Source organism: Mus caroli, chromosome X (assembly GCF_900094665.2).
Source record: "Mus caroli chromosome X, CAROLI_EIJ_v1.1, whole genome shotgun sequence".
In the NCBI taxonomy this organism is placed as follows: Eukaryota; Metazoa; Chordata; class Mammalia; order Rodentia; family Muridae; genus Mus; species Mus caroli.
The window spans coordinates 744,705-772,072 of NC_034589.1; the positions used below are offsets into that span (position 1 = coordinate 744,705).

Consider the following 27,368-nt stretch of genomic DNA (forward strand, 5'->3'; position numbering starts at 1 on the left):
CTACTCAGCTATTAAAAACAATGAATTTATGAAATTCCTAGGCAAATGGATGGACCTGGAGGGCATCATCCTGAGTGAGGTAACCCAATCACAAAAGAAGTCTTTAGATATGAGATATGCACTCACTGATAAGTGGATATTAGCCCAGAAACTTAGAATACCCAAGATACAATTTGCAAAACACAAGAAAGTCAAGAAGAGGGAAGACCAATGGGTGGATACTTCATTCTTCCTTAGAATAGGGAACAAAATACCCATGAAAGGAGTTACAGAGACAAAGTTTGGAGCTAATATGAAAGGATGGACTATCCACAGACTACCCCACCCGGGGATCCATCCCATAATCAGCCACCAAACCCAGACACTATTGCATATGCCAGAAAGATTTTGATGAAGGGACCCTGTTATAGCTGTCTCGTATGAGGCTATGCTAGTGCCTGGCAAATACAGAAGTGGATGCTCACAGTCATATATAAGATTGAACATAGGGTCCCCAAAGGAGAAACTAGAGAAAGCACCCAAGGAGCTAAAGGGGTCTGCAACCCTATAGGTCCAACAACAATATGAACTAACCAGTACCCCCAGAGTTCGTATCTCTTGCTGCATATGTAGCAGAAGATGGCCTTGTTGGCCATCACTGGGAAGAGAGGACCCTTGGTATTGCAAACTTTATATGCCCCAGTACAGAGGAATGCCAGGGCCAAGAAGAGGGAGTTTGTGGGTAGGGCAGCAGAGTGGGGGGGAGGGTATAGGGAACTTTTGGGTTAGCATTTGAAATGTATATAAAGAAAATCTCTCTAAAAAAAAAATTACCACCACCAAGGCCTAAGTTAGATTTTCAATGTTCTCATGACACACATATATGCACACACATGAACACCTACACAAACAAAGAAATCAACCTGTATTATTTATTATCATAATTTAAGCATTACTAAATGTTTGCATATGTAAATCATCATGAATACTATAAATTTGTAATACTATAAATGTGTCTTTTTCAAGTGAATTTTATAAAGGTGAAAAAAAGAAAAAAGCCCACAGAAATGGAAAACTTAATGAACCATAAGTTTGAAAATACTTGAGACTTCAAAAATTCCCAGCGGTTTACACAGAATATTATTCAACCAGGTGAGGCCTCCCAGGGAAGGTTTGTATATGGAAATTGCTCGTCAGCCCATATGTCCCTCTGACAAAAACAGTTGTGACCCAGAAGTTGTTTTTGTAGTTCTGAAACCTTCTTCATCAAAGAGAAGTCCATTCATACCCCTAGAGGCCAGGTACTTTTCAAACAGCTGTTGTCTATTATATGTTTAGCACTGCTGGCAGAAGGGAGACTCTCAGCCTACCTTAGAGGGCAAGACTCCACATCTGTCTAAGCAGAAGGAGCCAGTGGCCATCACTTGTAGTTTGAAAGGCAATTTGAATATTTGTTCCAAAATGTATGGTCAAGTAAAGACTCTCAAGCCTGAACATGTAACCACATTCCATTGAGATCTTGTAGAAACACAGGTTAGTGCCCTCCTCTTGCTTTCTGATTCAGAAGTTCTGAATCAGGGCGTCTGAATTTTATTTCTGATGCACTTCCAGGACATGCTAATGCTGGTGTTTTAGGAAAACATCTGAAAACTAGTTTTTGGGAGAAACACAGAAACTTGTATAAAAGACTTATATTCAAGTCTTGTATGAATTAGTCTCTGAAGCCTGACTTTCTCCTTTTCTCAAGTAGGTAATTGTAGTGGTTTAGTGGGACCATGTTTCTGAAAGTTCCTATAGGCAACAAATACAAGTGTTAGCTTCTGGACAGCTTTACACATGGTACTTGATACAGACTTTATGATCTGTTCTTTATCCCACAGAGCATGGCCCTGATACTCACCTCAATGGATTCCCTTTTGCTGCTTCTATGCCTCCCCTAAAATGGTCTATTTATTCCTTACTGACATGCTCTGATCTTGCAGCAACTATCAGTTTTCAGTCTCAGTGCTGTGAGTAAAATCTTATCAGAGGGTGGGAAATGAGGAATGCAGCCCGTGGTTTGTATGTATGAGGCCCTAGGTTCAATTCCTACCCCTACCCCCACAAATAAAATAAACCTGTCACATAGATTTTTTTATAATTAATAAAGTAAAGTAATCTACTACCAAGCAGAAAAAAAGGTATTAGGAAAGGCAATTTGATAGGCTGATACTCTATGAGCAAAATCCAGATGTCTGACATAGTTTAATCGTTCCAAGTATATCTGTGCAAGTATCTCTGTGATATTTTTCTTAAGGTCCTTTAACTTATAGACTCAGGAATGATCTTTGGATAATATGATAGTCTATTTTTCTTTATTGTGGAACCTCCATACTGATTTACATAATAGCTGGCCCAACTGATAGTCTCACTAGCAGTATGTAAGGGTTCACACACACACACATCCGCATTAGCATTTATATTTTGTTTTATTAATGATAACTATTCTAGCTGGGGGCTAATTCTGCCAGTATCATCATTGAAAGTCATATCCACTACTATTGCTGACCTCTGTGGATAGTGGCCACATATTCATACCCTGTCCATACTATACTGTGTTGTTGTTAGGCATACATGACTATAATATTTTCTAGATTAGTGATGTCATTCTACAATTGCTTCATAGCCATCTCCTTCCCCTTCTCTCTAGCTAATCAGTCATTCAGTTCTGCTAAGTCTCATATATCTCCTTTCTGCTTCATCACTACTTGTTATTGCTCTACTTTGGCCATTCATCATGTTTGTTTGTTACACTAGCCTACCCATGCTTGCAGTATCTCTCTACATCAATTTTCTTGTGAATAGATGTGAAGGCAATGTTTCTGAATATTGCTTTGCTGCATTTCTTTCATGCTTTGGAATTTTGAAAGCCTGTCTCTTGCCTATGGGATTATGCAAAGCCAGTGCTTTCATCTGATGCTCAAGGAATTCTGCTTCTGTTGGCTTCCCAGCATTGTCTTAGTCCCCCTACTCAAACTGGTAAAAACTCTGCAATCCACTTATGTAACTACTTTCTTCTAAATATTTTAGACAAAGAAGTATCCCATGGTTTTCAGATTCTACTATGAGAGTGGAATACTAGAAGCAAAAGGTCAAATATAATGTTATCTTAGTGGGTCTCTTAAACCATGGCTAAAATCGACCACATATTTTGACACAGAGCATCTCACAACAAATACAGCACAAATGAAATAATTCCTTGTCTCTAATTTGACCCCAGTGGAATAAGCCTCGCTATAAAACAATAGAAAGCACAGAAAATACACATTGTCATAGAGATTGAGCAACACCCTTCTGGATAATGAATAGATAATTGAAACGTTAACAAAGAAGTTTACATTTTCCTAGTGTTGAATGAAAAAATGTCAATACAACACACCCAAATCTATAGGATACAATGAAGATAGTCCTACAAAGAAAGTCTGTAGGGGAAACTAGAGTGGGGATGTATTGTATAAGAGAGTAAAAAAAGTCTCAGGGAACCCAAATAAACAACTTCATGGAGATGGCTAGACAATGTTGTCCAGACATAACAGGGCAGTCACCCACATGAGTTCCAAGGATCACAAGACCTGTGTAAGATCAAACCAAAGAAAATGCCAGCATGAATGTGTGAAGACATTACAAAAGTCTATCTCTAGGTGAAGGTCTATTGGCAAATGATGGTCAATTGAGAGAATACATTTTCTTTAGGGATGTAGCTCTTAAAATGCTACTCCATGCTCTGGCAGGTGGCCCTACCTGCATGTAACTATGTGTAGAACCAAGTAGGCTCAGTGGGTTTCAGCAGAAGGGAATACATATGATTACAGCATATTATACATGTATATGATATTTTCAAAGAATAAAAGGAATTTTAAAAATTAAATCACAGAGAGAGAGAGAGAGAGAGAGAGAGACAGAGACAGAGACAGAGAGAGACACAGAGACAGAGACTTTCCTCTCTTTTGGTTGGGTCTTTGATAAAGAATGGTACCTGGATCACCAGGCTGCAGTGTTCCTCAATCAGCTGTCTAGTAGTGAAAGGCCTTCAGAGCTCTGTGTCCCTCCATCAGGAGGGCGCCTTTCCCCTTCTCTGTCAGATAAATAAGCCATGTATTGTTCTGCACTGCACTGGCCCCTCCTCTCCAGCCATCCGGAGGCTTCTCTTCCTGCCTGCTTGGGCTTCTTCTCATGTAGAAGGTGGGATGTGCTATTTGTGGGGTGGCTAAAAGAGCCACAGAGAGTAAGCGGAGCCAATCCAGGACACTCTTTTGTGTTTCTCCTTATCCAAACACTCTCAGGAGAGGAAGAGTCCACACTGCATTATAGCCCAGACCACAATCCCCAATAATAAGGGTCACATTTTCTCTTTGCCCTGGGTGGGAAAGAGCCAGGGGATTCCCTTTGGGATTATCACCTCCTATACACTCTCTTTGAAGGGGTTTGTTGAACCAAGAACAAAGACAGAAGGTGCTGTAAACATTTATGGGCACCACAGCTTACTAGGGTAGCTGGAGATTAACTCCTTCCAGAACTATTCTGTTTACCTCCCCTCACCCATCACAACAGTCTTTAGAAGGACTCTTTTGAGAGACAACTTCTGAATGATCTACATTTCTCCCTGCATGGAACTACTACCCTCCTACTGGGTTCTTGTCTTCTCTGTTCTCAAAAAGGAAGTGACTTGCTCCAAGTAGAGGAAATTATATCATATTATCTGGTATTCTACTCTGCTAAGCAACTTTTATCAGTCACCATATTTCCTAACCTGTAGAAAATTCCAAACTGGCCAGACTATTGCTTGAATCTTACCTTCCCTTGCCCAAAGATTCTCTGACTATGTGCCCACCTGCTAATCCCTCACCTGGGGACTATCTGAACTTCCTACTCTTGCTTCCTCCTACCACAGCCAATGCCAAGAACACACTTCTACCCTTAGTCATTGTTTTTCCAGCCTCAGCTGTCTTACCACAGGGTTTGACTATTGTCAAAATAACCGTTCTTTGTTTTCCTCAGACCTAGGGCTCAATAAACATCAGATAAGCACTTGCAAGGGCCAGGGTTGGAAAGGAGAAAGATGTTTGGCAACTGGAAGATGAAGAAAAACTAGGTATCCACCCCAGCCAGCCTGTGTATTAAAGTGAGAATAAACTGGTTTTTTCTTGTAAATGTTTTGGACCAGGGATTATTTGCCAGTATATTGCTACTTATGTGGTTATCACAGATGGGAGTAGGATCACTCTGGAGATCCCCTGCTCTAAACCCACTAAATCCAAGCCTGATACTCCAGGACCCATATACCCAGTGAAGTTTGACACATACTGATTGAAAGTACTAGGTCTAACTTGGAGGCTTCTCTTAACTGGACCTTTCTCATCCATCCCTGATTGGATTACAGAAACCTATTTTCTTGCTACTAATAGACTGTGCACATTGTCGTTTTTGGTTAAGCTTAATATTAAAAACAAATAACATATACCATTTATCAAGTGTCTATTGCATGCCAATTGTACTTTATAGACAAGGAACTTGAAATTCTGTGTCATCCACCAGGCCAAGAAAGACCATTTGAAGTGAAGTCAAGATTCCAAGTCAGATCCACATTCCCTATAAACAATAGTTCTTTATAAATCGATAAACTTATGTGGGGTACGAGGAATGCAAGAGGAAGGGACTAACTTCCCCAGAGAGGAAAGGCCCTAGCATACTTTTTGTCTTGAGGGAGCTTGCATAAGTCCTCATGGGGACCGTAAATTACCGGAATTGAAGCCAGAGGCCAAAGGAAATTGGAGTAGCGATCAAGTTAATTATGACGGGAAAACCCTAAGTTGACGTCCCTAAGAAAAAAAATAAATTCTGATACCTGGGCCTGGGCTTAGAAGTATAACAAATTTGTGTTATAGTGCTTTGAGTTCTGGCTGGCACATTGATCTGTAGGATATTATTATAAATATCAGACTTGGATATGTGACTACTACAATATATTATGCCATAGGTGTAAGGGTCACTCCTGGCAACTGAGTTCATGGTTCAGAGAAGAAATAGAGGCCCACAGAAAGTATGGTCACCAAAGTTCAGAGAAAATTGATGGAACATCCAGGGATGTTCCCAAGTGTCATTCTGGTATTGCTAATAAGCTGCTTTTCTAGAATTGGAGTGTTTAGTGTGAAATTAAGTTTTTTTTTTTCTTCTGGAAATGAACAGATGCTCAGTTGCATATTAGAAGTAAAAGCCTGGAATATTTATAAACTTTGTATCTCAGAAGGACCTTTACCTTGAAAAATGTCTTAGTCAGTGGTCCCCAGCTTTACCAAAAATGAGCTATACTGCCATGTTTTTCCTGGACCTGGAGGCTGCTGAGCCTCACTAAGCTCTCCTTTCCTGGGGCCCTGAAGACCTGCGGAGATGGCTGGGTGGGGTCAACCCAGTACAGGAAGTGCAGGAATTCTTTTAAGTGTATGCGTCTGGGGTGTTTTTCTCTCTCACTTACGTGTATTTTTAAAATTCTTTTTAGACACCAGCTTTATCTCTCCCAAACATCATTTCCTTACTCCTTTCCTGAGTTCGAGCAGTAGCCAGGGACCCAGCTTCCTTATTGGTCTCTGAGCTGTGGAGGGGATGGGCCAGGGCTCAGAGGAGGTAGGAGTTAGGAATGGGGTGGGGGAAGGGTTACTGCTGGAACTGCCTTTCCTCCTTCTCTTTGCCACTGGGGCGCTGGCTGGTTCCTGGAGCAACGTCTTTGCTCTTATCCAGCCCTTAAAACGGGCTGATATTCCATAAGGCTGTGACCACAGAAAAACCCAAGTAGCCTGATGACAGTACCTTGCAGTCTCCTTGAACTCCTTGGATGACATTTAGGGTCTTGGGCTGCTGGCCTTACACCCCAGGAGGTCTTAAGTTGAATATTGACAGTCCCCAGCTAAGAGAAGACACTGGAGTGGTTGATGGTGAGAATGTGAACTAGCCGGATACGCCAATCTCTCCTAAGCCATCTCTCCTCTCTGAGCAACTTCCATGGTAGGTACAGCCACAGTTTCCAACTTTGTTTTTCCTTCTGTTGATGTCTTGCTTCAGCATCTTGGTTTTCTCCTGAATTCAGGCACTTGAGGATAGTGGATAGTGACTTACAGAGTTTGTTCAGTGACAGTGCCTAACCCAGCTTTAGAAAAAAGGATAAGGATTCTAGTCTTCCTATAGTGAGGTTGGGCTGTATAATTGGTGCTTAAGTTTAGTCTTGCACTGCTTATCTCTCATCTTCCTCCTTCTCCATTAGGGAGAATGATTTTACGTCCAGAACCGCTGAGACCTTCCTTTCTCACTGCTTCTTGAGAAATGGTTATATCAATCCTTATGTATATAAACTTTCTGAGACAGAACCCTATGGGCAGGAGGGGTCATATAGTATTCTAGAAAAAACTTGAGGATCTGAGGTAGTTTTTTTCTCCAAATTTATTACTCATATGTGAGTGTTTGTGTACCAGGGCTTGCTTGTGGAGGTCAGAAGACAGACAACTTTGTGTCTTTGGCTCTTCCCTTCTACTTTTACGTGTGTTCTGGGAATTGAACTTAGGTTATCAGGCAGGTATGGCAAATTTTTTACCTACTTATCCACCTTGCTAGTCTGAGATCTGAGTTTTGATCCCAATTCTAACCTTAACTCTGGTTACTAGTTAAGTCTTTCTGGCAAATAATTTAAGCTGCCAGCTACTTTCTTTCTTCATTAATAATATGAGAGTAATAATAGTTCTTACACATGACATTGAAGTGAGGATTAAACCAGCTAATACATATAAGGTACTGAGAGCCTAACATAGTTTCAGTGTTTAATAGAGGTCCCTGTTTTATTTTTGTAAGTTAATACAATGTCTGTATTATGTACTGTGCTAATCAATTCCACACATGGGACTGCATCATTTATACCAGACCATAACTCATGAGAAATAGATGGCCATCATCCCCATTTTACATATAAAGAATATATAACCGAGGTCCCGGTGATGTCGTAGAGTACTTGTCTAATGTACATGGCCCTAAAAGGCAGCTCCTCCAAAGATGCCTTGGCCAAGGTTACACAACTGGAATTTGAATACAAGTGTGGACTGAGTTTAGGAAAATTCACAAATGATAATGGGCCAGGTATTGGGCTCTGTAGAGTGTTTCTTCTCTTCCATATGCTAGAGTTAAATGGGATTGGATCTGGCCCCAATCCTCTCTGCTGAGATTTCCTACCAGTCTTTCATTTTTTTCTATTGTCTTCAAAGCCCTCACTACATTCTTCAGTCTCCTCTGGGATTATTTTCTACTACTGGAAAACTCTAGAGAGTAAGGGGCCTTTTATAAGCCACTGCTTTAAGTGTGGCGAGGGAGCACTGCAGCAGAACATTGATAGGAGTTTCTCAAGCACACTTGCTTGGAAGTACCTATGAGCCATGTAAAGGGACAAGTTTGAGCCAATAGCCAATATTATACTACAAGCTATTTCCTGACCACTAGGTAAAACACTAGGCTATTTACTTGATTCTTTGAGACTACTTCTTCTAATACCCACAGGAATGTAGGCAGGTGAGAATAATGGTTTCTAAGTTTCATAACAACCTAGCCAGGTTAAGAAACATTTCTCAAGAAAATGGTAATTTGAATGGTTTGACTCTTGTAGAGTCACACATGTAAAATGCTAGAGTTTTATTCTCATTTCCTACTGGCTTAGTACAGCTGGTAGGGCAAAGCTAATTATACATGAAATGCTGACAGGCATTGCAAAATAGCATGTTCTGATGGGCTAAATTATGAGGGCTAGATTGCTTGAGATAGACTCCCCGGAGGAGATGGCACTAGCAGTACATGTTTATTTACTTTAATTTGTATAATATTTACAGCCTCATGTCCATAAAGATGTACAAGTTAATGACCATTGGGAATATCTCCATTTTACTGCTCTGGAAATGACAGTTCTGAGAAGTTAACACTTACCGACAGCAACAGCAAGTGATAGAGATGGGATTCAAAGCAAAGCAGTCCAATTACTGAGATCATTTCTACTGGAAAATGAACACAAGGAAAGACAAGTTGGAAAAGAACAGAGCTAACCACAGAGCATGATTAGAGGAAGGAGACTGAGCTGTGCTGTGAGCTAGCTTTCTCAGGGTTTCTTCCCTTCTGACATTCAGTTGTCCTTCTGTCATCTCTCCTGCTTTGTTGCATCTGCTTGGTCTTTCTACACCTTCTCCCTCTCCCTCTATTCTCCACCCCCCCCCATTGATATGACTTCCTTCTCCTGCTTCTGGTCTCCCATCTGTCCTCTCTTTATGTCCTAGCTCTATCATGTCCTGGGTTATCTTTTCCTGCTAGGGGTGCCATCTAATCATACGAAGTATGCTGGTTGACATGGATGTGTCTTGTATGAGCAAGTCAATGTCAGACTTGCTGTAATATGTTTTAGCACCAGAATCTCTAGCTATGTTGGAAGCCTTGGCCTCAGACCTGTTTCCAGTTATTCACCGCTAGCATGCTAAACAGCTGATCTCTTCTGTCATCCTAACCCATCACCACTCAGTCCTTTTCCCCCTCGTAAGAGTTTGGACTTTTTGCCATGACTTTGCCTACAAGTTCAAATATCTGACTTCTGTGGTCTGTGCCCATCTTAACCTTTGCTTTCTAGGGGTATTTATGATACTCTTTTAATTAGCTCGGTCTCTTTCATGAATGTGTAAGCTCTCAAGGGTATAGACTCTATTCAACTCATGGCTGTACCTCTAGAACTGCATGTATTTTAGAAGATAGAGTTAACATACAATAAATACTTATAGAATGAATGAAGAAAATTTAAACAATTCACACTCCAATGCTGATTTATCCAAGCATTGTAACCACTTGCCTCCTTTTGCTGAGAAAAATGGGAATATTGGTCATATTGATATTCTTTTCCTCAAAGAAAGTGCAGATAGGCTTGCAGTAGCTGCTGTGTAGTCCACAAATATTTATTGACTATCTACTGCATCCTTAGCATTAGTGTGCATACTTGGATATATTTGTGAACAAACCATTTCCATTGACACTGGCATTTTATGCCTCCAGGAATCATCCATGGGATAAAGGAAATTTGCAGATTGGAGACGAGGGGGCACACTTACATGTCCACACTAGTTCCTTGTAAGATAATCTAGCTCATTGAATGGAAAGAAGGGGTAGGTGCGGAAGTTGCTTGGGAAATGATTTCAGTACTGACTTCCTGGCTTTTTCTTGCCATAGGAGAAACACCCCTGTGAGTAGGCCGCACTCATGGCATGTGGCCAAGCTGTTGGAGGGGTGCCCTGACGTGGCCACCACCATGCATTTCCCTTCTGAAGCCTTCAGCTTGTCCTGGCATTCCGGTTGCAACACTAGGTGAGTCTGGGACTCTCCCCTTAAGGTGGACTTGAGGACAGAGGGCCTGACAACTCCCCTCCTCTGATCATATTCCTGCAGGATGCTTTAGAGCTGAGGTGGTATAACAGAAAAGGGATGGCCATCTAGAGACCCTGGGTTCTTAACTAACTATGTGACTAGCAGGCTGGCACTATGATTTTGAGCATGCATCTTTACTCCTTCATGGTGTGTCTTCAAAGTAGTTCGTTTGAATCACAAAAACAACCACTCTGTCTTGATTCTTATCCTAATCACTAGTTGTTTTTTATTGGACTCTTTTCTTGATTCCTGTGAGAGGCAGGCTTCTCTATCTATAGTCACTCACCAGGAACTTCCTCTAGTGTTCATTAGCTCTAGCACAAAGCAGAACTCTTCAAAGTAGGAGCCTCGCCAAGTCACAGGGTGTAGCTCAATGCAAGGAGCTTGGTATTGTCCATTTTTATTGAAACAACGACCCAAGGGACAAACCACTTGTTTTGGTTTCTTTACCCCACAGTTGCAGAGCCAGCCAAAGTGCAGTCCTTAGCTGCATTTCCCCTTCAATAATCAGATCTTCCCTTCAAGAATGGGTTTTGTTGTGGGGGCTCAAGGAGGCTAAAACCCAAGGGGTGAGTTTTCTCTAGTTTAGTATTTTTATTTTGTTTTAGCATTCAGGGTCTCATGGCCCAGGCAGCTTTGTTCTAGAAGAATACATAGAAATATATTCTAGATTTGGCTTCTGAGTATGTGTATGCATGCATGCATGCATGTATGTCTGCATTCCAGCAGAAAATGAGGTGAATAGCAGGTTTCCTTGCCAACAAGAAATTAATGTATTCCTAGCTCAGCACAAAGTGAGAAGGGTGGTTAAGACCATGAACTGAGCAAGAATAAGAGAGAACTGGTCTTAGAGGTCTCATGGGATGCTGTTACAGCTCAGCTGTGGCTCTCTTCTGAGCTATGGCCTTTTTGAGATCAACCTTCAACCTCTGAGGTTCTAGGCAAGGAATGTTAATGGAACTTCTTGGCTCAGTCTGGCTATGTGTATGGGAAATGGGACTTAATATTCAAAATTATGTCTTATCCTTGGTCTTCCTGGTGTGATTTTGCTGTTGGTAGGTAAGGGTTGTATGGATGAACAAAGCCCACTCTTAGGTCATGCCCAGTAGTAGAAGGACATTGATAACTACAGCAAGAACTGAGAGCAGCTACTGCCATGTAGTGACTCCTGCACTCTTGATCTTTCACCTACATAGCAACACTCTAGCAAAGATAGTACTACTTTTTCCCATTTGAAGGTGTTATCAGAGAGGAGCTAAGACTTTAGGTTGAGAGAGACCTGGGTTCCATTTGCAGCTCAGTTCAGCTTCTTTATCAGCTTACTAAAATTATCAGTCTGCCTTACTTCATGAGTTAGAAAGTGTAGAAAACAATCTCATTTGGGCTTCAAATGTAAGGTTGTAAAGGGCCTCAGTGAATAGTCAGATTTTGTATTATTGAGAAGTATAGTAGGTTCTTGGGGTATACCCCAGCAACAGTCTTTCCCTACCATGTTCCAGGCCTCCAGTCCTAACCACCAGTACTACAAATGAAGTGATGTGGAATTTCCAGAATAAAGAAACATTTACACTCCAATTCTGACTGTGCCACTAGTTAGAATTTGTAAAATTTGCCTCTTCAAAGTCACTCTTCACTGTGGAGCTTGTTTCATTGACACCAGAGGTTTCCAAAAGTGAGGTGGGACCCAGTGGCCTGCTTTCTCACAAGCCTTCCACGTGATTGTGATGCACACTAAGGTTTGAGAATCACAGGTTTATGAAATGGTCTGGCTGAAGTCAACATAGCCCCACAGGGGCTCCTTCCGCTCTAATGCTAATGTTCTGGACTTTCCCCCCTGGCAGCCAGCCACACACTAACTCAACAGGGACTCAGAAGCAATGTCAGACTTGCTGTTAGCAGTGATATAGTGCATAATTGTCATGGCACTTTCCAAGTCTTTGGGGTGTTTGTTCATTCTCCTTTTTTATAAACTTCTCTTTCTCATTCTGTCATGGTCCTGTGGTATCCTTGTGTCGCTCCTTACTTATTTCCCTTTCTTTCCCTTAGGCCCCATTGTCCTTTTATTTGTAACATAGGTGGTACTGGCTTGACCTGCCCTTTTCCATCGCAGACTGGCCAAAGTAGGGAAGGTGTCTGATTCCTTGGCTAACTAATGCACGTACCCTGTGTCTTACAGTGACGTGAGTGTACAGTGGTGCCCCCTCTCCCGGCATTGCAGCACTGAGAAGAGCAGCTCTATTGGCAGCATGGAAAGCCTGGAACAGCCAGGCCAACCTACCTACGAAGGCCACCTCTTACCCATTGACCAGAACATGTACCCCAGCCAGCGTGACTCAGCCTACAGCTCCTTCTCAGCCAGCTCAAATGCCTCTGACTGTGCCCTTTCCCTTAAGCCAGAGGAACCACCCTCTACAGACTGTGTCATGCCAGGCCCAGGGTCGATTAAAGTCACTGATGACCAAGCTAATGTATCTGAGAACTCAGGAAGTAGCCACAGTACCAGTGAGGACCATGTGACCTCCACTTCCCATGCATCATCCTGCTCAGATGAGGGCCACCACTCAGGACCTGCCAAGATGGCACGGAATCCACCAGAGCCTCCAGTGAGGTGGGACAGCCTTCAGGCCTCTAGAGCCCAACTTCTCAATGGAGAGCAGCATCGTGCATCTGAACCGGTAGACTCCTTACAACAAAAGGAAAAACCAGGCTTAGAGACAGTGCTGCCCCCAAGGAGCTCTAATCAGTTCTGCTGCCTTAGTGGGCAAGACCAAGTGACAGATGAGGACCACCAGAACTGTGAGCTCAGCAAGCCACCTGAATCCAGCCAGGATGACTGTGAGCATCTACTGATAGAGGACTCCTCCAAAACTCTTGATTCCCCCAAAGCCCATGACAAAGGTTCCAACAAAGAGTTTGGCCTGCTTAAGGAGGCTTCAGCAGATTTGGCTAACACTTTGAACTTTGGTGCCATTCCGCACCTCCGAGGAACCACAGAACATCGCCATAGTGCTCCTGAACAGCTGTTGGCATCCCACTTGCAGCAGGTGCACCTTGATTCCAGAGGCAGCAGGGGGATGGAGTTGCCAATTGGGCAGGATGGACACCAATGGACTGTGTCCCCTTTGCACAACAACCCTAAAGGGAAGAAAAGTCCAAGTCTCCCCACGGGAGGCACCCAGGACCAGACCATTAAAGAAAGGAAGACCACGCCCATGGATGATAAACTGATGGCTTCTGTACACCAGAGCCAAAGTGATGTCCTACTTGGGGAGGTTGATGGACACCCAAACCGAGCAGGCAGAGCAAGCAGTGACTTGACTAGCCAGCAACTGTCTGCTACTTGCTCCTCTGTTCAACAAACCAGAGACTTCTTTTCAGCCCATAAAGTAGTTGATCACACAGAAGCAAGTGAAGAAGGTGACAATGAGCCTAAGGAGTGTGGCCGATTGGGTGGCAGAAGAAGTGGAGGCCCTCGGGGCCGCTCCATCCAAAACCGACGGAAGAGTGAGAGGTTTGCTACCAATCTACGGAATGAAATTCAGAGGAGGAAAGCCCAGCTCCAGAAAAGTAAGGGCCCGTTGTCACAATTGTGTGACACGAATGAAGCCGTGGAAGAGACCCAAGAGCCTCCAGAAAGTCCTCCACTCTCTGCTTCTAACGCATCTCTTCTGCCTTCATATAAAAACGTCCCTAGCCCTGGAGACAAGGTCTTTAACAAAAGCATGATTCTCAGGGCTAGATCTTCAGAATGCCTCAGCCAAGCCTCAGAGAGTTCCAAAGCTAGGGGAGGCTTAGAGGGAAGAATGAGCCCTGGCCAGAGGTCTGGCCAGTCTTCTTTGGCCCTGAACACATGGTGGAAAGCATCTGACTCATCCACCTTAGACACTGAGAAAGCAAATGCTCACCATGGGGTCTGTAGAGGCCATTGGAGATGGTCTCCAGAACATAACACACAGCCACAGGTGGCACTATCCACAGAAGCTCCTTCCAGCCCAGATGACAACAAAGAGTTGAAGACATCTACTCCTCAAGCTGGGGAAGAAGCTGTCCTCATGCCGTTTGCAGACAGAAGAAAGTTCTTTGAAGAGAGCAGCAAATCTTTATCTACATCTCATTTGCCAGGCTTAACCACTCATAACAACAAGCCATTTATCCAGAGACAAAAACCTATAGATCAAAACTTCCAGTCAGTGAGCTATAGGGATTTAAGATGCCATCCTCTGGATCAATCATATCATTCCACAGACCAGTCATACCATGCTGCAGACCAATCCTATCATTCCTTGTCACCACTTCAGTCAGAAACTCCCACTTACCCAGAATGCTTTGCTACTAAAGGCCGAGACAATTCCCTGTGCTGTAAGCCAGTGCATCATGGGGACTGTGATTACCACAGGACCTGTTCTCATCCCTGCAGTGCTCAGGGAACTGTAAGGCATGATCCTTGCATCTGTTGTTCTGGAGAAATCTGCCCTGCCTTGCTAAAGAGAAACTTGTTGCCAAAATGCCACAACTGTAGGTGTCACCACCACCAATGCATCCGGTGTACAGGTTGCTGTCACGGTCCTCAGCATGGTGCCCATGAGGACAGCAGCATGGCACCTGGCAATGCTTGGAAATCCAGGAAGGCAGCCATACAGGTGAGGACTTGGTTCTTGGGTGAGTGACATTGATTCTTCTAAAATAGGATTGCACTTCCTTTCAATGATGTAGCCCCTTCTGTACACCTAGCCACCAAGATGTCAGCATACCCAGGTCACTGTAGAGGTTAGCCAAAGTAACTTTTGGTCCTTCAAATTAATAGGACTGGTATTGGTTTGAATGGTAAAGTTAGTATCTGAGTGATCTAGAGCAAACCATGAATGTATTATCATTTGAAGTTGCACTATTTTAAAGGGGAAATATATGTTCACCTTATAAAACAGCTAGTACTAATTAAAATTAAAAGGTAGAATCCACATGAGCTAGAAACGTATCGTTTGCCTTCTTGAGTCTGACTTATTTTGCTTATTTTTACTTTTACCCACTTTTCTTTTTTCAATATTTTAATATTTTAATTTTAATTCACTTTTCATCTCAATCACAGCCCCCTTCCTCCTCTCCTCTCAGCCACACCCTTCCACATTTGTTTTCTTAAATTTACTTTCTATTCACTTTACATGTTTTACTCATTTTCTACAAATGTCATGACTTATTCTTTTCTTTACGACTAAATAAAATTATATTATGTGTAGCATCTAGAGGACTCATTAAGTTCTACCACAGATATACTTATGCACCCTCAGTTATAGCTACAATACTTATAGTAGCTGAGGAATAAAACCAACATAGATGTCCATCAATAGATGAATGTATAACATGGCTCTTCTGTTAGGAAAAAAAAAGTGGAGAACTGTGTTTGTCAGTATGTAGTCATACGGAAGTTGAAGGCAGCAAGGCCTGGAAGCACATTAAGTAGCTTGATATGGATCAGATTTTCATAAGGATAGATTCATCAACAGCCAGCAGATTTCACTAATATTTATACATGTCATAGGAAGCAAATTTTGCCTAAAGCAGTAGAAGCAAATTGATAAGCTTTAAAGTGCATGCAAAAGTATTTTTGAAGTATGCTAATGCATACAATTTAACATCTATGTATCTTACACATATTTTGATTTACATATTCCTAGTATTCTAATAGGCTTCAAGGCTATGGTAAATAATACTGTTTTCCGAATAGTAAATTAAAACACTTTGTAACTTCTACAAGGTTGAACTTTGTACCCTACATTGGCTTTCTAGCCTACCACCTTGCTGAAGTCATTGAGGCATTCTAGTAGCTCTGTGGTAGGTCATAGACCATTTTACACAGAGGCAGTCATTTCATCTTAGAATAGAACATCCATGTTCTGTATGTGCTTCCCTGGGAAAGAGAGCCTGACTGCTCTGTCTGGGACCCCCAATACAATGTTCAGAAGGAATGCCGAGAGCAACATTGTTGCTCACTTTTCAGTGTTTCACTGTGAAGTTTGGTGGCTACCAAAAAGAATAAGTCATGACATTTGTAGAAAATGAGTAAAACAGTCTTGCAGTAACTGTCCTTCTGCAGTCGGCCTTTATTGGATTGAGAAATGCCTTTTTGTCTTAGCTTCAGAGAGGCTTGCTTTCTTTTTTAATTAAGATGGACTTTGGGTTCTTTCAAATGTTTTTACCAGCATCTATTGAGATGACCATGTAGTTTATTTTTTGTCTAAATTTACAGTGAGCTATATCAACTGGATTTTGAAATAAGTATCCTCCTCTCATTTCTAGAATAAAACCCACTTGATGATAATATGCTAACTTGTTTATGCTGCTAGACCTGGTTTATTGACATGTTGTTAAGGCCCTTTGCATCTCCATTTATTAGAGATTGTAGACTGTATTGTAAAATCGTTGTTTTTCCTAACTAGGTAATGAGGCGGCAAACATTCCCTCCTCTTGTACTTTCAGGAAGAATGTAGATAGCACGGGTGTTATTTCTTCCTTAAGCATGTGGCCAAATTTATCATTATAATCATTTGGGCCTGAATTTTCTTGGTGAGAATGTTTGAAAATGTACATTAATTTCCCCAATAGTTAACAGAGTTATTGAGGCAATCTGTTTCTTCATGGGTGAACTTTGGTAGCTTTTAAGGAATTACTCAATGTCATTTAGGTTTTGACATTTATGCAGATAAAATGGTTGCAAAATGTACTATGCACTGGTTGATAAATCGAAGAGCAAACAGGCACATGATAAGCTGAATGCAGCACAAACGGTATTTGTAGCATCTAGGCAGGATACATAAATGTTCACCGTCAACTGCTTTCCTCTTTTTGATATGTTTGAAAATATTCATAATGCTAACAAAAAGAGAAAAGAAAAAGTAGATAATGCCCAAAAGGCATTGAAGCTGAAACTAGACTAGCTGTGTTTCAATTCCTTCCCCAGAATTTACAGTGCCTAATCTTTCCCATCGAAAAAAAAAATGAAGGTAATACCAGCACCTGCTTCATAAGTTGCATTAAATGGCGAATGTGTGCAAAGCCTTTAGAACAGTGACTGCCAGACAGTAATCATCTTAGAAGTAAGCTATTTTAAGATAAAGGGAAATTCCGCTTAGGCTTGAGAAATCTTGGCTGAAAGAAGTACTCATAAGCAAATACTGGGGAAAGGGGTTTGAAGGTAAAAGAAAGGGTGGCTACAGGGGTATCCTTTCAGGACCAGCTCCTCTGAAAGACAAGGAAGTCCCATTGACTGGTAGCAGCAGCTGGCTGTAGCAATATAGACAAGCTGTTGCCTATGCCATATCCTTCCTTTTGTACTTGGAGGATGGGATGCATTGGGTTCCTAATGTCTGTTACACTGGCTAAGCCTATCTGCTTAGATACTAGGCTTTCAGGTATGTAGATGGCTATGTACATAGGAATGTGCCATTTCTACCCTTGTCACCCGAATGCTGTATTCCTGACCCTGTGAGACATACAACAATCTTTCAGATACTCCAGCTCTGACAAAGTATTTACTGTGGTGGCTATCTGAAGAAAAGGTGAGAGCCTGTTCTTTCTCTCATGAAGAAGGCTATGGAGCTAACCAGCTCTGGCTTAGTAAAGCCTAGAGAAGTGAAATCTGCATATACCAACAACATACAGACTTTATGCCAGTTAGTTTTACATACATAGCCAGATGACTCTACTGAATACTTACATGGGACAGCTGAGGAAACTGATTCTTGGAGGTCACACATATCACAAGGTGCAGAGCCAGGATTTGAACAACATAAAAATAACTTATATGCCCAATCCACTGGATTCTGGGTGCCTTAGATTATCAATGTATTCAGTCCTCTAGCAATCAAGAAGTAGATACTCCGGTCATGAATATGCTACCATATATCAAGTACCATATATTTGTGATATAATAATAATACAAACATTCTTACATATGGTATAACATGTATACATACACATATTTATACATAACATATGTACAGGTTATATGTTATGTATGACATATTCTATATATGTGAATCATGTATAATGTGTATGTATAACATACCATGCAACTAAGTTGAAGGGAAATATAGGCCATCTACTTGGTGAAGGCAGATGTGGACTCCAAAGCACTGCTTCTAGTTGTAGAGGCTGTGTGCTGGCGTATGTGTCAACTGCTTCTTCAAGAGTAGAGTTCAAAGCCTGGCCCTTCTCTTATGTAGCAAACAGGGTAGCTTCTAGCAATATCACATATACCTAGGTAGCAAGTTCTACTATTATCTTCGGCTGCTATCAGTTGTGAGTATTGCTTCTTTGGTTCAAAGAGCACAGACCAGTTATAGGAAACTAAGTGGCTGAGGCAAAAGAATAAAGTAGTACTGAGAATCTGGGAAGGTCAGTGGGAGTTGGTGGAGGGTGGGAATCTGGGAAGGTTGGTAGGAGTGGGTGGAGGTTTTTGTTGGGGTCACCCACTCTATTTTCTAAGCACTTTCATGAGACTAGACCAAACGTGGAGAGAAAATCCTGGTATTTGCTATGGCTGAACAAGTATGGTACCTTTGTGGGCAGTGACATCTCACAAATATGTCAAGGCAGACAGAGCTGAAGTGTAAATTATTAGAATTGCTCAGATGCCCCCCCCCATCCCCCAGAGACTGTTCTCCGGTTTTGTGGAAGCTGAAATAAGAAATAAACCTCACCTTTTTCATAGTAGCATCTCCTTGAGGCCAGAGTTTGTATTATTAAGGCTGGTCTCGTGCACTCAAGTAGTCTTCCTGCAATAGACTCCCCAGTGTTGTGACTACAGAGGCTTCTATGCACTGTGCCAGGCATTCTTCACACATCTCATTTGATGCTCACTAGTAAGCTTTATTTGCCAAATAGCAAACTCAGGTTCAAAATGGTGACAGAATGTCCCTTACATAGCACAGATAATAAATGCCTTAGCCACTATAACTGATACCAAAGACCTATATTCATTCTTCTTTGCCAGCTGTTTGTCCCCAAAAGAGAGGCCCACTGGGGCTAAAGCAATAAACCTTGGAAAGGACTAATAATAGCAGTATTAGAGCAAAATGAATTTAGCAGATCAGTGCAGCTTAGGAAAAATGCCTTCTCTTATGTTAAGCTCTGAGTTGCCAGGTGGAGGGTGATGAATGCAAAAGCGGGAAGAATCTGAAAAGCAAACATGGATTCAGGTTTAGGCAGCAGTGAGAAGGAAAATTTTTACAAATGACACGTATGGCTGAACAATTCAGGAAATCCATCCAAGGTAGACAGTCTGCTATAACATATGAACCAGGGCACTTGATACTTGATCGACTGAAGAAGAGCTCATGTCAGCCCTTGTCTGAAGATGGGTGCACAGGAGAAAGAGCAATTGCAGGATAAGAGTAGCTGACATCTCCACTCTACGTGGGAGATGGTTTCTGCAGCAGGAAAACCTGCTCCAGGTCTCTGCTTCCAAGAAGATGCTTTCTGTATTAGAAGAAGCAGGAGCAGTGAACAGGTTCATCAAGTAGGACAAAAAGAAGACCTCCATCCCTCAGTGCAAGCAAGAGCCAGAGCAAATAGCAAACATGCTAAACTGGTTTTTGGATGGGGTTTGGGAGGGGTGGGGAACAAGAGGAAAATTCAACATTCTTAGTCCTTGTCCCTGAATGCTTTCTGGATTTCTGCATGAGTGTAGTAACTCAGCAGGCTTCCCAAAGGAAAGGCAGCCTTCCAACTGAGCATTTCTGGAGCTTGTCTGGGAGCGTCCAGGCTATAAGCTAAGGAACCTGGCCAGGCTGCTATTTTTGAAACTACCTAGATACCTGGATGTTCAAACTTCCCTAACTTATCAGAATTTCCCTTTGCAGGAATTTCCTGTGGACAAGTGGAAGCCAATAACAGGAAACAGGAAAACTAGTCATTCCGGGAGGTAAGTGACTACTCAGGGATTTGAGGTGACTTTGTGCCTCTGAAGTTTCCTTAGAAATTACGATGGCTTTTGGTTTGCTTGATTTTCTTTGATGAAACTGGTTTGCTGTTCACATCATGGACTTGTTGCCATATATAATCTAATGTGCCCCCTACACCATCATCTGAATATAGACTAAATAGATTATGACAACATTTTAGAATAGGGAGGAGTCAGCAGTGTCGTAAAGGTATGCCTGAAGCAACTATGTCTAGATGTGCCCGAGGACATAGCAAACCAGACTGTGCTGAAACAACAGGAAGACATGATCTGTGCCTGTCTTCCCAGTGGCCACAAGCAATTGGAATCAATAGAGAAGAGGGACTATTCTCTTTGTCTAACATTTTTGAAGGTACCTACTTCTTGGGTTCTGCCACCACACTTTTAGTAGAGTTTATTGAGAACTGAAGGGCTGAAAAAAAAAAGTTTATGCTGGTGATAGGTTACAACTCTTGGAGAAAGGCACATGTGGCTTGGAATAAAGAGAAAATAACTCCTTTGTGTAGGATGGAGCATCTAACTCCTATACTTGTGGATAATGGTAGCCAACACTCATATTCCCTAGAAACAAGGGGCTCTAAGTGAATCAGAGCCAGCTGTGGATAGTCACCTTTTCTCTTTCTCTCTCTCTCTCTCTCTCTCTCTCTCTCTCTCTCTCTCCCCTCTCTCTCTCTCCCCTCTCTCTTCCCCTCACACACACACACACACACACACACACACACATCTTGATATGCTCTTTCAGCCAGTTATTCTCAGGCTGGGAAGTAGAAGAGGGTTCTCCATGATTTTGAGTCCGATTTTCCCAGAATAAAGGAGACAGAAACAAAAGGTGCAAGCTGTGCCTGTTCTCCAAGTGAAAGCACTAAGAGACATGAAAAGAATCTTGGTCTGCTGGCCCTTAAGTAGTCCAAAATTCTTTCAGGTGGTCTATGGTATGCTCCATTACTTTCAATTACAATATAACTATGTCATTTTCCCCTTTCCTTTCTTCCAACCAACTCCCCCATGTCCTCTCCCTCTAACCCTTTCCATGCCTCCCCTTATTCGTGGCCTCTTTTTCTTTTATTATTATTATTGTCAAACACACACACACACACACACACACACACACACACACACACACAGGTATAAATGCACCCTGCTGAGTCTATTCGGTGTTGCTTGCATGGATGATTTAGGCATGAGCACTTGCTATTGGATAACCCATTGGGGGCTTCTCCCTGAGGAGTGCCATTCCGAAGCTTCTTTGATGAAAGACAAGAGCTACAGTTAGCTGTGGAGGTAATCAACAGCTTTCTCATCGGACTTAAGGCCCAATCAACAAGAGGAAAAATATACCTTGAACTGTAAACCTGGCCAACTACATAGGAATAGTAAGCTTGTGGGTCTTAGTGGAAAACCTACTATTTAGAGGAAACTTATGCATTTCCCCTGCAATGGGAAAGGGGATGATGCCCAATATTTATTAATCGTCTGTGACTATCAGTCATTGGGGTGATCAGACTACATTCAAATTTTCATTTCCTTTCTACAGTAGTTCTTTTGCTGCCAGTCTTATAGATACGCTCTAGAGAAGTTATATAATTTAGCTGATGTAACAGATAACAAATGGTACTATTAGGTTTCAGACAGTCTGACTCCAACCTTCCTGCTCCCCCCTCCCTCACTATTTTATCTGCTTACCTTAGGATCCAAAAAGGGTAGAGTACAAATAGGTTCCTCAATAGAGTGTTTCAGGAATCCAAGTTCTAGGTAGAGATTTTGTTTTGATCAGCCTTGATCAGCCTTCCTCCACTGCAAGCTGTGAACTTTTTTATATTATATCCTTGGGGATATAATTTTAATCTAGTAACACTGTTTATAATTAGATTGAAACCTTTTAAAAAAAGATACCGTATCTTAGGCACAGCCTTATTCTATGTGCTTAATACAAGTGGTATTTATCATCTGCTGGCCAGAAAGAAGAAATAAAATCTACTCACTACTACATAGGTGAAAAGACACAAAAACAATAATGCCAACTAACATTTTCCTGGTTTTTTTCCCTTTCTTTTTATTTTTTCAACACTGGGGAAAGAAGCTATGATCTTGTGTGCACTGGGCAAGTGCTCCACCATAAAGCAGCACCCCAAGGCAGTAAATAACTCAGCTCTATGCTGTAAGCACCATGGAATGCATTTTACAAGGCGTTATCACTGTGAGGTTGTAGAGTAGGTATAATCAGTGTAGGTTCCGTTTCTGTCCCATGTAATTCAGAGAAGCAGTTGAGGCACACACAAACACATTCATTTGCCTAAAACCCCTCAGCTGGTAAGGTAATTCTCCCTAAGTAGTCTCACTTCAGAAACCACTCTCCAAAGTACTTCTCCTACTCACTTGTCCGGGAAGTAATAGTCTTACTAAGAACTTAGAATGTGGACTCCCTGTAGCTTAGCAAGGTGGGAGCTACTAGTGAAAGAGCAGTGAGAAGCATTATCTGCCCACAGCTTGAGCAGAACAAGAGTAGCCCACACAAAGTTCAGCAACGGTAATAATACATTATTACTTGCAAAAACAACCTATGTGCTAGGAGTTGAGTTGCACAACTTCCTAACAATTCCAACAGGTAGGTATTAGATCAGGGTATGAGATCTCAGAGTTGTGTGTGCAACAGAAACATCTGGAGAGCTTGTTGAAACATGAGAGCTAGTTGGACCCCCAGAAAAATCTAATTTCATAGGTGTGAAGTATGGCTCAAAAATCAGTATTGCTAACTGGCATCCTTGGGTGATGCTGGCACAGCTAGTCCTTGGACCACACATTGAGAATTGCTAACTCAAATAAAGGATTTGAGGTTCAGAGAGGGTGAATTATCCACTCAAGGTCAGAGCTGGTAAGTTTTTCCTTACCAAAGTTTCCAAAAGAACACAGAGTTTCAACAAGAAACACTGCACCCCAGTCCATGATAATTATTTATTTTGTTTTGTTATCATCAGTTCATAGGAGGATAAGAGAAGTAAAGGTGGTAGGAGAGGAGACTAAGCAAGATGTCTTGGAGGAATCAACCCTACGACTAAAGTTAGGGCCTTGGAGTTAATACTTCTTGAGCTGAGATCCATATTCGTGTGCTTCTTCCTTCCTACCCCCCTCATTGACTCTTCTTGCCATCTCTTTCTTATCTCTGTCACTGTCTTCATCTTGTCTTTTGTGTAAGATAGAATAAGAGCAACAACATCAACTATTTGTGAGATTCAAATGAATAAATATAAAGAAATCCTTCCAGTCAAAACTTAACACTAGGAATGTTAGTCGTGCTGATAGAGGAGAAGACATGGACCACGCTCAGCAATAAGAGCAGAGAAATAGAAATAAGGAAGCTTTAGACCAGGATAGGTAAGCCTGGAGAACTAGGTAGGATGAGCAACATGATAGCAAGTCTTGTTCACGCATCACCAGTGAGAACTAAGTTCTGATGGGATAGCACATTGACACTCTGATGTGTTGTGTATGATGCAGTGACTACAGACAGCAGTAATGAACTAACTGTACATCTGAAAAAGCGAGAAGGGGGTTTTGAACATTTTGCCATAAAGACATGATAAATATTTGAGGAGAGATGTTTACCCTGACTTAATCATTCGATGTAATCACATCAAATGTATACAATTATTCAATGTATACATGTATCAAGCAATACCTGGTGCCTCATTAACATCTACAACTTAAGAGGAAATACACACACACACACACACACACACACAAATTCAAAGCTATAAAAGAGGAGAATGGGACCTGGAAAATGACAAAAATTCCTTATATAAAACTATGAAACTTTCAAACACAAATAAATTCAACTTAAAAATTAATGACAATCAGTCAGTGACTTGATAAATGTGGCATTTTAGGCAACTTGGCAGCATTAGCAGACAGGATGAGTTGGAGGGTAACCAAGAGGGGCAGTGGTCCAGGAATTAAAATGTGTTATGGACACGGGAGTGGATGTGGAGGTGCAGTAGAAATATAGAACAAAAGATAGATAAATGTGTGTGGGGCTTTGGGAGAAGAAGAATTGTTTATTATGGAAACAGCACTACAGAAAATTAACCACAAGAAGAGGTAGCCATGTTTCTCCCACCTTAATCCTCCTATTTTCTGTTGGCTTTTTCTATAGGTGTGATGATTATTCCTGGCATAGTTGTAATAACTATGCAAATGAGCTTTTGTATCTTGATCCACTAAGCATTATTTGATAAATAATTTTCATTCAGGCTTCCTCAATAATTATAATTTTAACAGCTATAGAATATTTCATCTGCTTATTTGGTAGTAATTTGCTTAATCCTTCCTAAATTGTTGAATAATCCAGTTGTTTTCAAGGTTTTTATATTATAAAGTTATTATCTAGAACATTTTGAATAGCTATAGATTTTTTCTCATTTTGAATTTTCTCATTAGAACAATTATCTCTGAAAGAATTATTAAAGAATCTACTTTCTGGAATTTGTATTACTAAGTCACAATATATGAATATTCTTAAGACCCTTTATATATTTAACAAACTTTCCTCGGGAGGCATTTTACATTATCATCTGCACTATGCTACAATAGTTCTTTATACCAAGTTTTGCCATCATTGAAATTTTTTCTTTTCCTAACACAACAGCTATACCTACTAATCACCTTAGTTTGCTTGCCTTGATCATTCAAGTTTGAACATTTTTTCATGTGTTAATGTTAGATTATTTGCTTACAACTACAAGACATCTTTTTGAAGGACAAGGAGAGAAAACTGGTTCTAGAGCTTTAGAACAGAAGACATGATTAAAACTAGCTAAATCCTGGTAGCCTGAGAAGTTACTGACATAGATGGGAGAGTCCAGAAAGAGAGCAGGTTTAGAGGAGAAGATGCTAGCCTAGAACCAAGATATGTTAGACATGAAGTTAATGAGGTCTTCAGGCAGATTCTTTAAAGGATGCTTGCCAAATATCCAGCCAGGATAAGATGAGGAGGAGAAAATGATAAAGCAGAAGTGGTGGAAGGAATTATCTGTCAATGTACTGCCATCATGGAAGACAGCATTAATGGACTTTGACAGTTTGCAGTCTTGAGGTTCCTTCAGGAAAGCAAATTTAGCAAACTACTGGGTATGGAAAATACATGGCATGATTGCCTGTAATGGAGTTCTGTGAAGAAGAAATGAAAACATCTTCAGTCATTATGAATCCACTCATTCTGAGTATACAGTTTGAGTATGTTTGGTAGATGATGTATAATCATCACCCCAATCCAGTTCTAGAATGTTTCTGCCCTCCTGCAATGATCACTCATGCCTATTTGCAACAGTCACTTACCATTCTCCCATTTTCAATGTGATGCAATTGCTAATTTGTTTCGGTTTTCATAGATTTGCTCTTTTCTGTTCCCCTCATTCAGGTAGAATAACATAACACCCGTGCTTTGGAATGGTGTTTTAGCCATGCATCCACATGGTAGCATATTTCAGGTCTCTCTCTCTTTTTTTTTTTTTTTTTGCCAAATACCTTGATGAGTTCACTTTTTCTTTATCCAGTCATCCACTAAGAAATACTTGAGCTGCTTTTACTTTCTGTTACAAGTTCTATTGTTATAAACATTCATATGAATGTTCTAGGTAGGTATGTTTTCAGTTCTTAGCATATACTTAGGAGTAGATTTTCTGTTCTATATGGTAACGTTATATTGAACTTTTAAAAGAATTATCTGTCTTCTAAAATGGCTGTACACTAGTTTATTATTGTTGTTGATATCATTATACGGTGTGATTAAAATGTTTAGAAATATTTTAATATTGAAATGTTTTAAAAGAAACTGGCTAGGGAAAAGAAAAGAAACTAGGGACACATAAACTTAATTTCTCAAAACGTGGTCCCAGGTCTAGTAACCTCAGTCATCCAAGCCTTTCTTAGAAATGCAGTCTGAGGCCCCACCCAGCCCTAGTGGATTAGAAAGACCCCTCGGGATTTTTCAGCCCTCTATGCCATTTTGGCACATGAGAAGTTTTGAAAGCAAGCTGTTTAAGTGATGGTTTGGTAGAGATCTCAGAAACTAGATTAAATTTAAAATAGAAAAAGATGAACAAAAAGAGTAAGAATATCAGTACTGAAAATGGAAGAGGCAGATCACAGTTATGGATGTCAGACAAATATGTAAACCAGTCTGGTGGTTCCTTAAAAGCTTACAAACCACATGGCCCAGCGATACCATAACTGGTTATATTCCTGAAGGACTCTAAGTCAGCATGCTGCCTAGATATTTAGATACCCATATTATTGCTAAGTCACAAGAGCCAAGATCAGAAAATTGGACATAGTACTACTGGAGGATCCAGCAATACCTCTCCTGGGCATATACCCAGAGGATGTTCCAACTGGTAAGAAGAACACATGCTCCATTATGTTCATACCATCCTTATTTATAATAGGCAGAAGCTGGAAAGAACCCAGATGTCCCTCAACAGAGGAATGGATACAGAAAATGTGTTAATTTACACAATGGAGTACTACTCAGCTATTAAAAACAATGAATTTATGAAATTCTTGGACAAATGGTTGTATCTGGAGGATATCATCCTTAGTGAGGTAACCCAATCACAAAAGAAGTCACTAGATATGCACTCACTGATAAGTGAATATTAGCCCAGAAACTTAGAATACCCAAGATACAATTTGCAAAACACAAGAAAATCAAGAAGAAGGAAGACCAACATGTGGATACTTCATTCCTCCTTAGAATAGGGAAAAAATATCCATGGAAGGAGGTTACAGAGACAAAGTTTGGAGTAAGATGAAAGAAATCAGCATAGACACCCACCAACAGGTAAACAGATAAAGAAAATACACACACATACAGAGAGAGAAGGAGAGAGAGAGTGTGTTAGAGTTAGTTTTAGAACTTTATTTAGGCCTAATGGGAGAAGGTTATACCATTTGTAGAAAAGTGGATGGAACT

General features: G+C 41.1%; 1 protein-coding gene across 6 annotated transcripts in view; it reads left to right on the forward strand.

Moving 5' to 3' along the window:
• The window catches only part of Shroom4 (shroom family member 4), a 224,059-nt gene that overhangs the window by 164,319 nt on the left and 32,372 nt on the right, over nt 1-27,368 (forward strand). For 5 of the 6 annotated variants that reach the window (XM_021153944.2, XM_029473009.1, XM_029473013.1 and 2 more), the window contains 3 exons: nt 10,249-10,383; nt 12,620-15,083; nt 20,301-20,362. In XM_021153944.2, the coding sequence (XP_021009603.1) occupies nt 10,249-10,383; nt 12,620-15,083; nt 20,301-20,362 (2,661 nt within the window). Of the gene's footprint in view, nt 1-6,702; nt 7,018-10,248; nt 10,384-12,619; nt 15,084-20,300; nt 20,363-27,368 lie in introns of those variants that run through there. The other variant, XM_029473011.1, reaches the window with a different exon arrangement.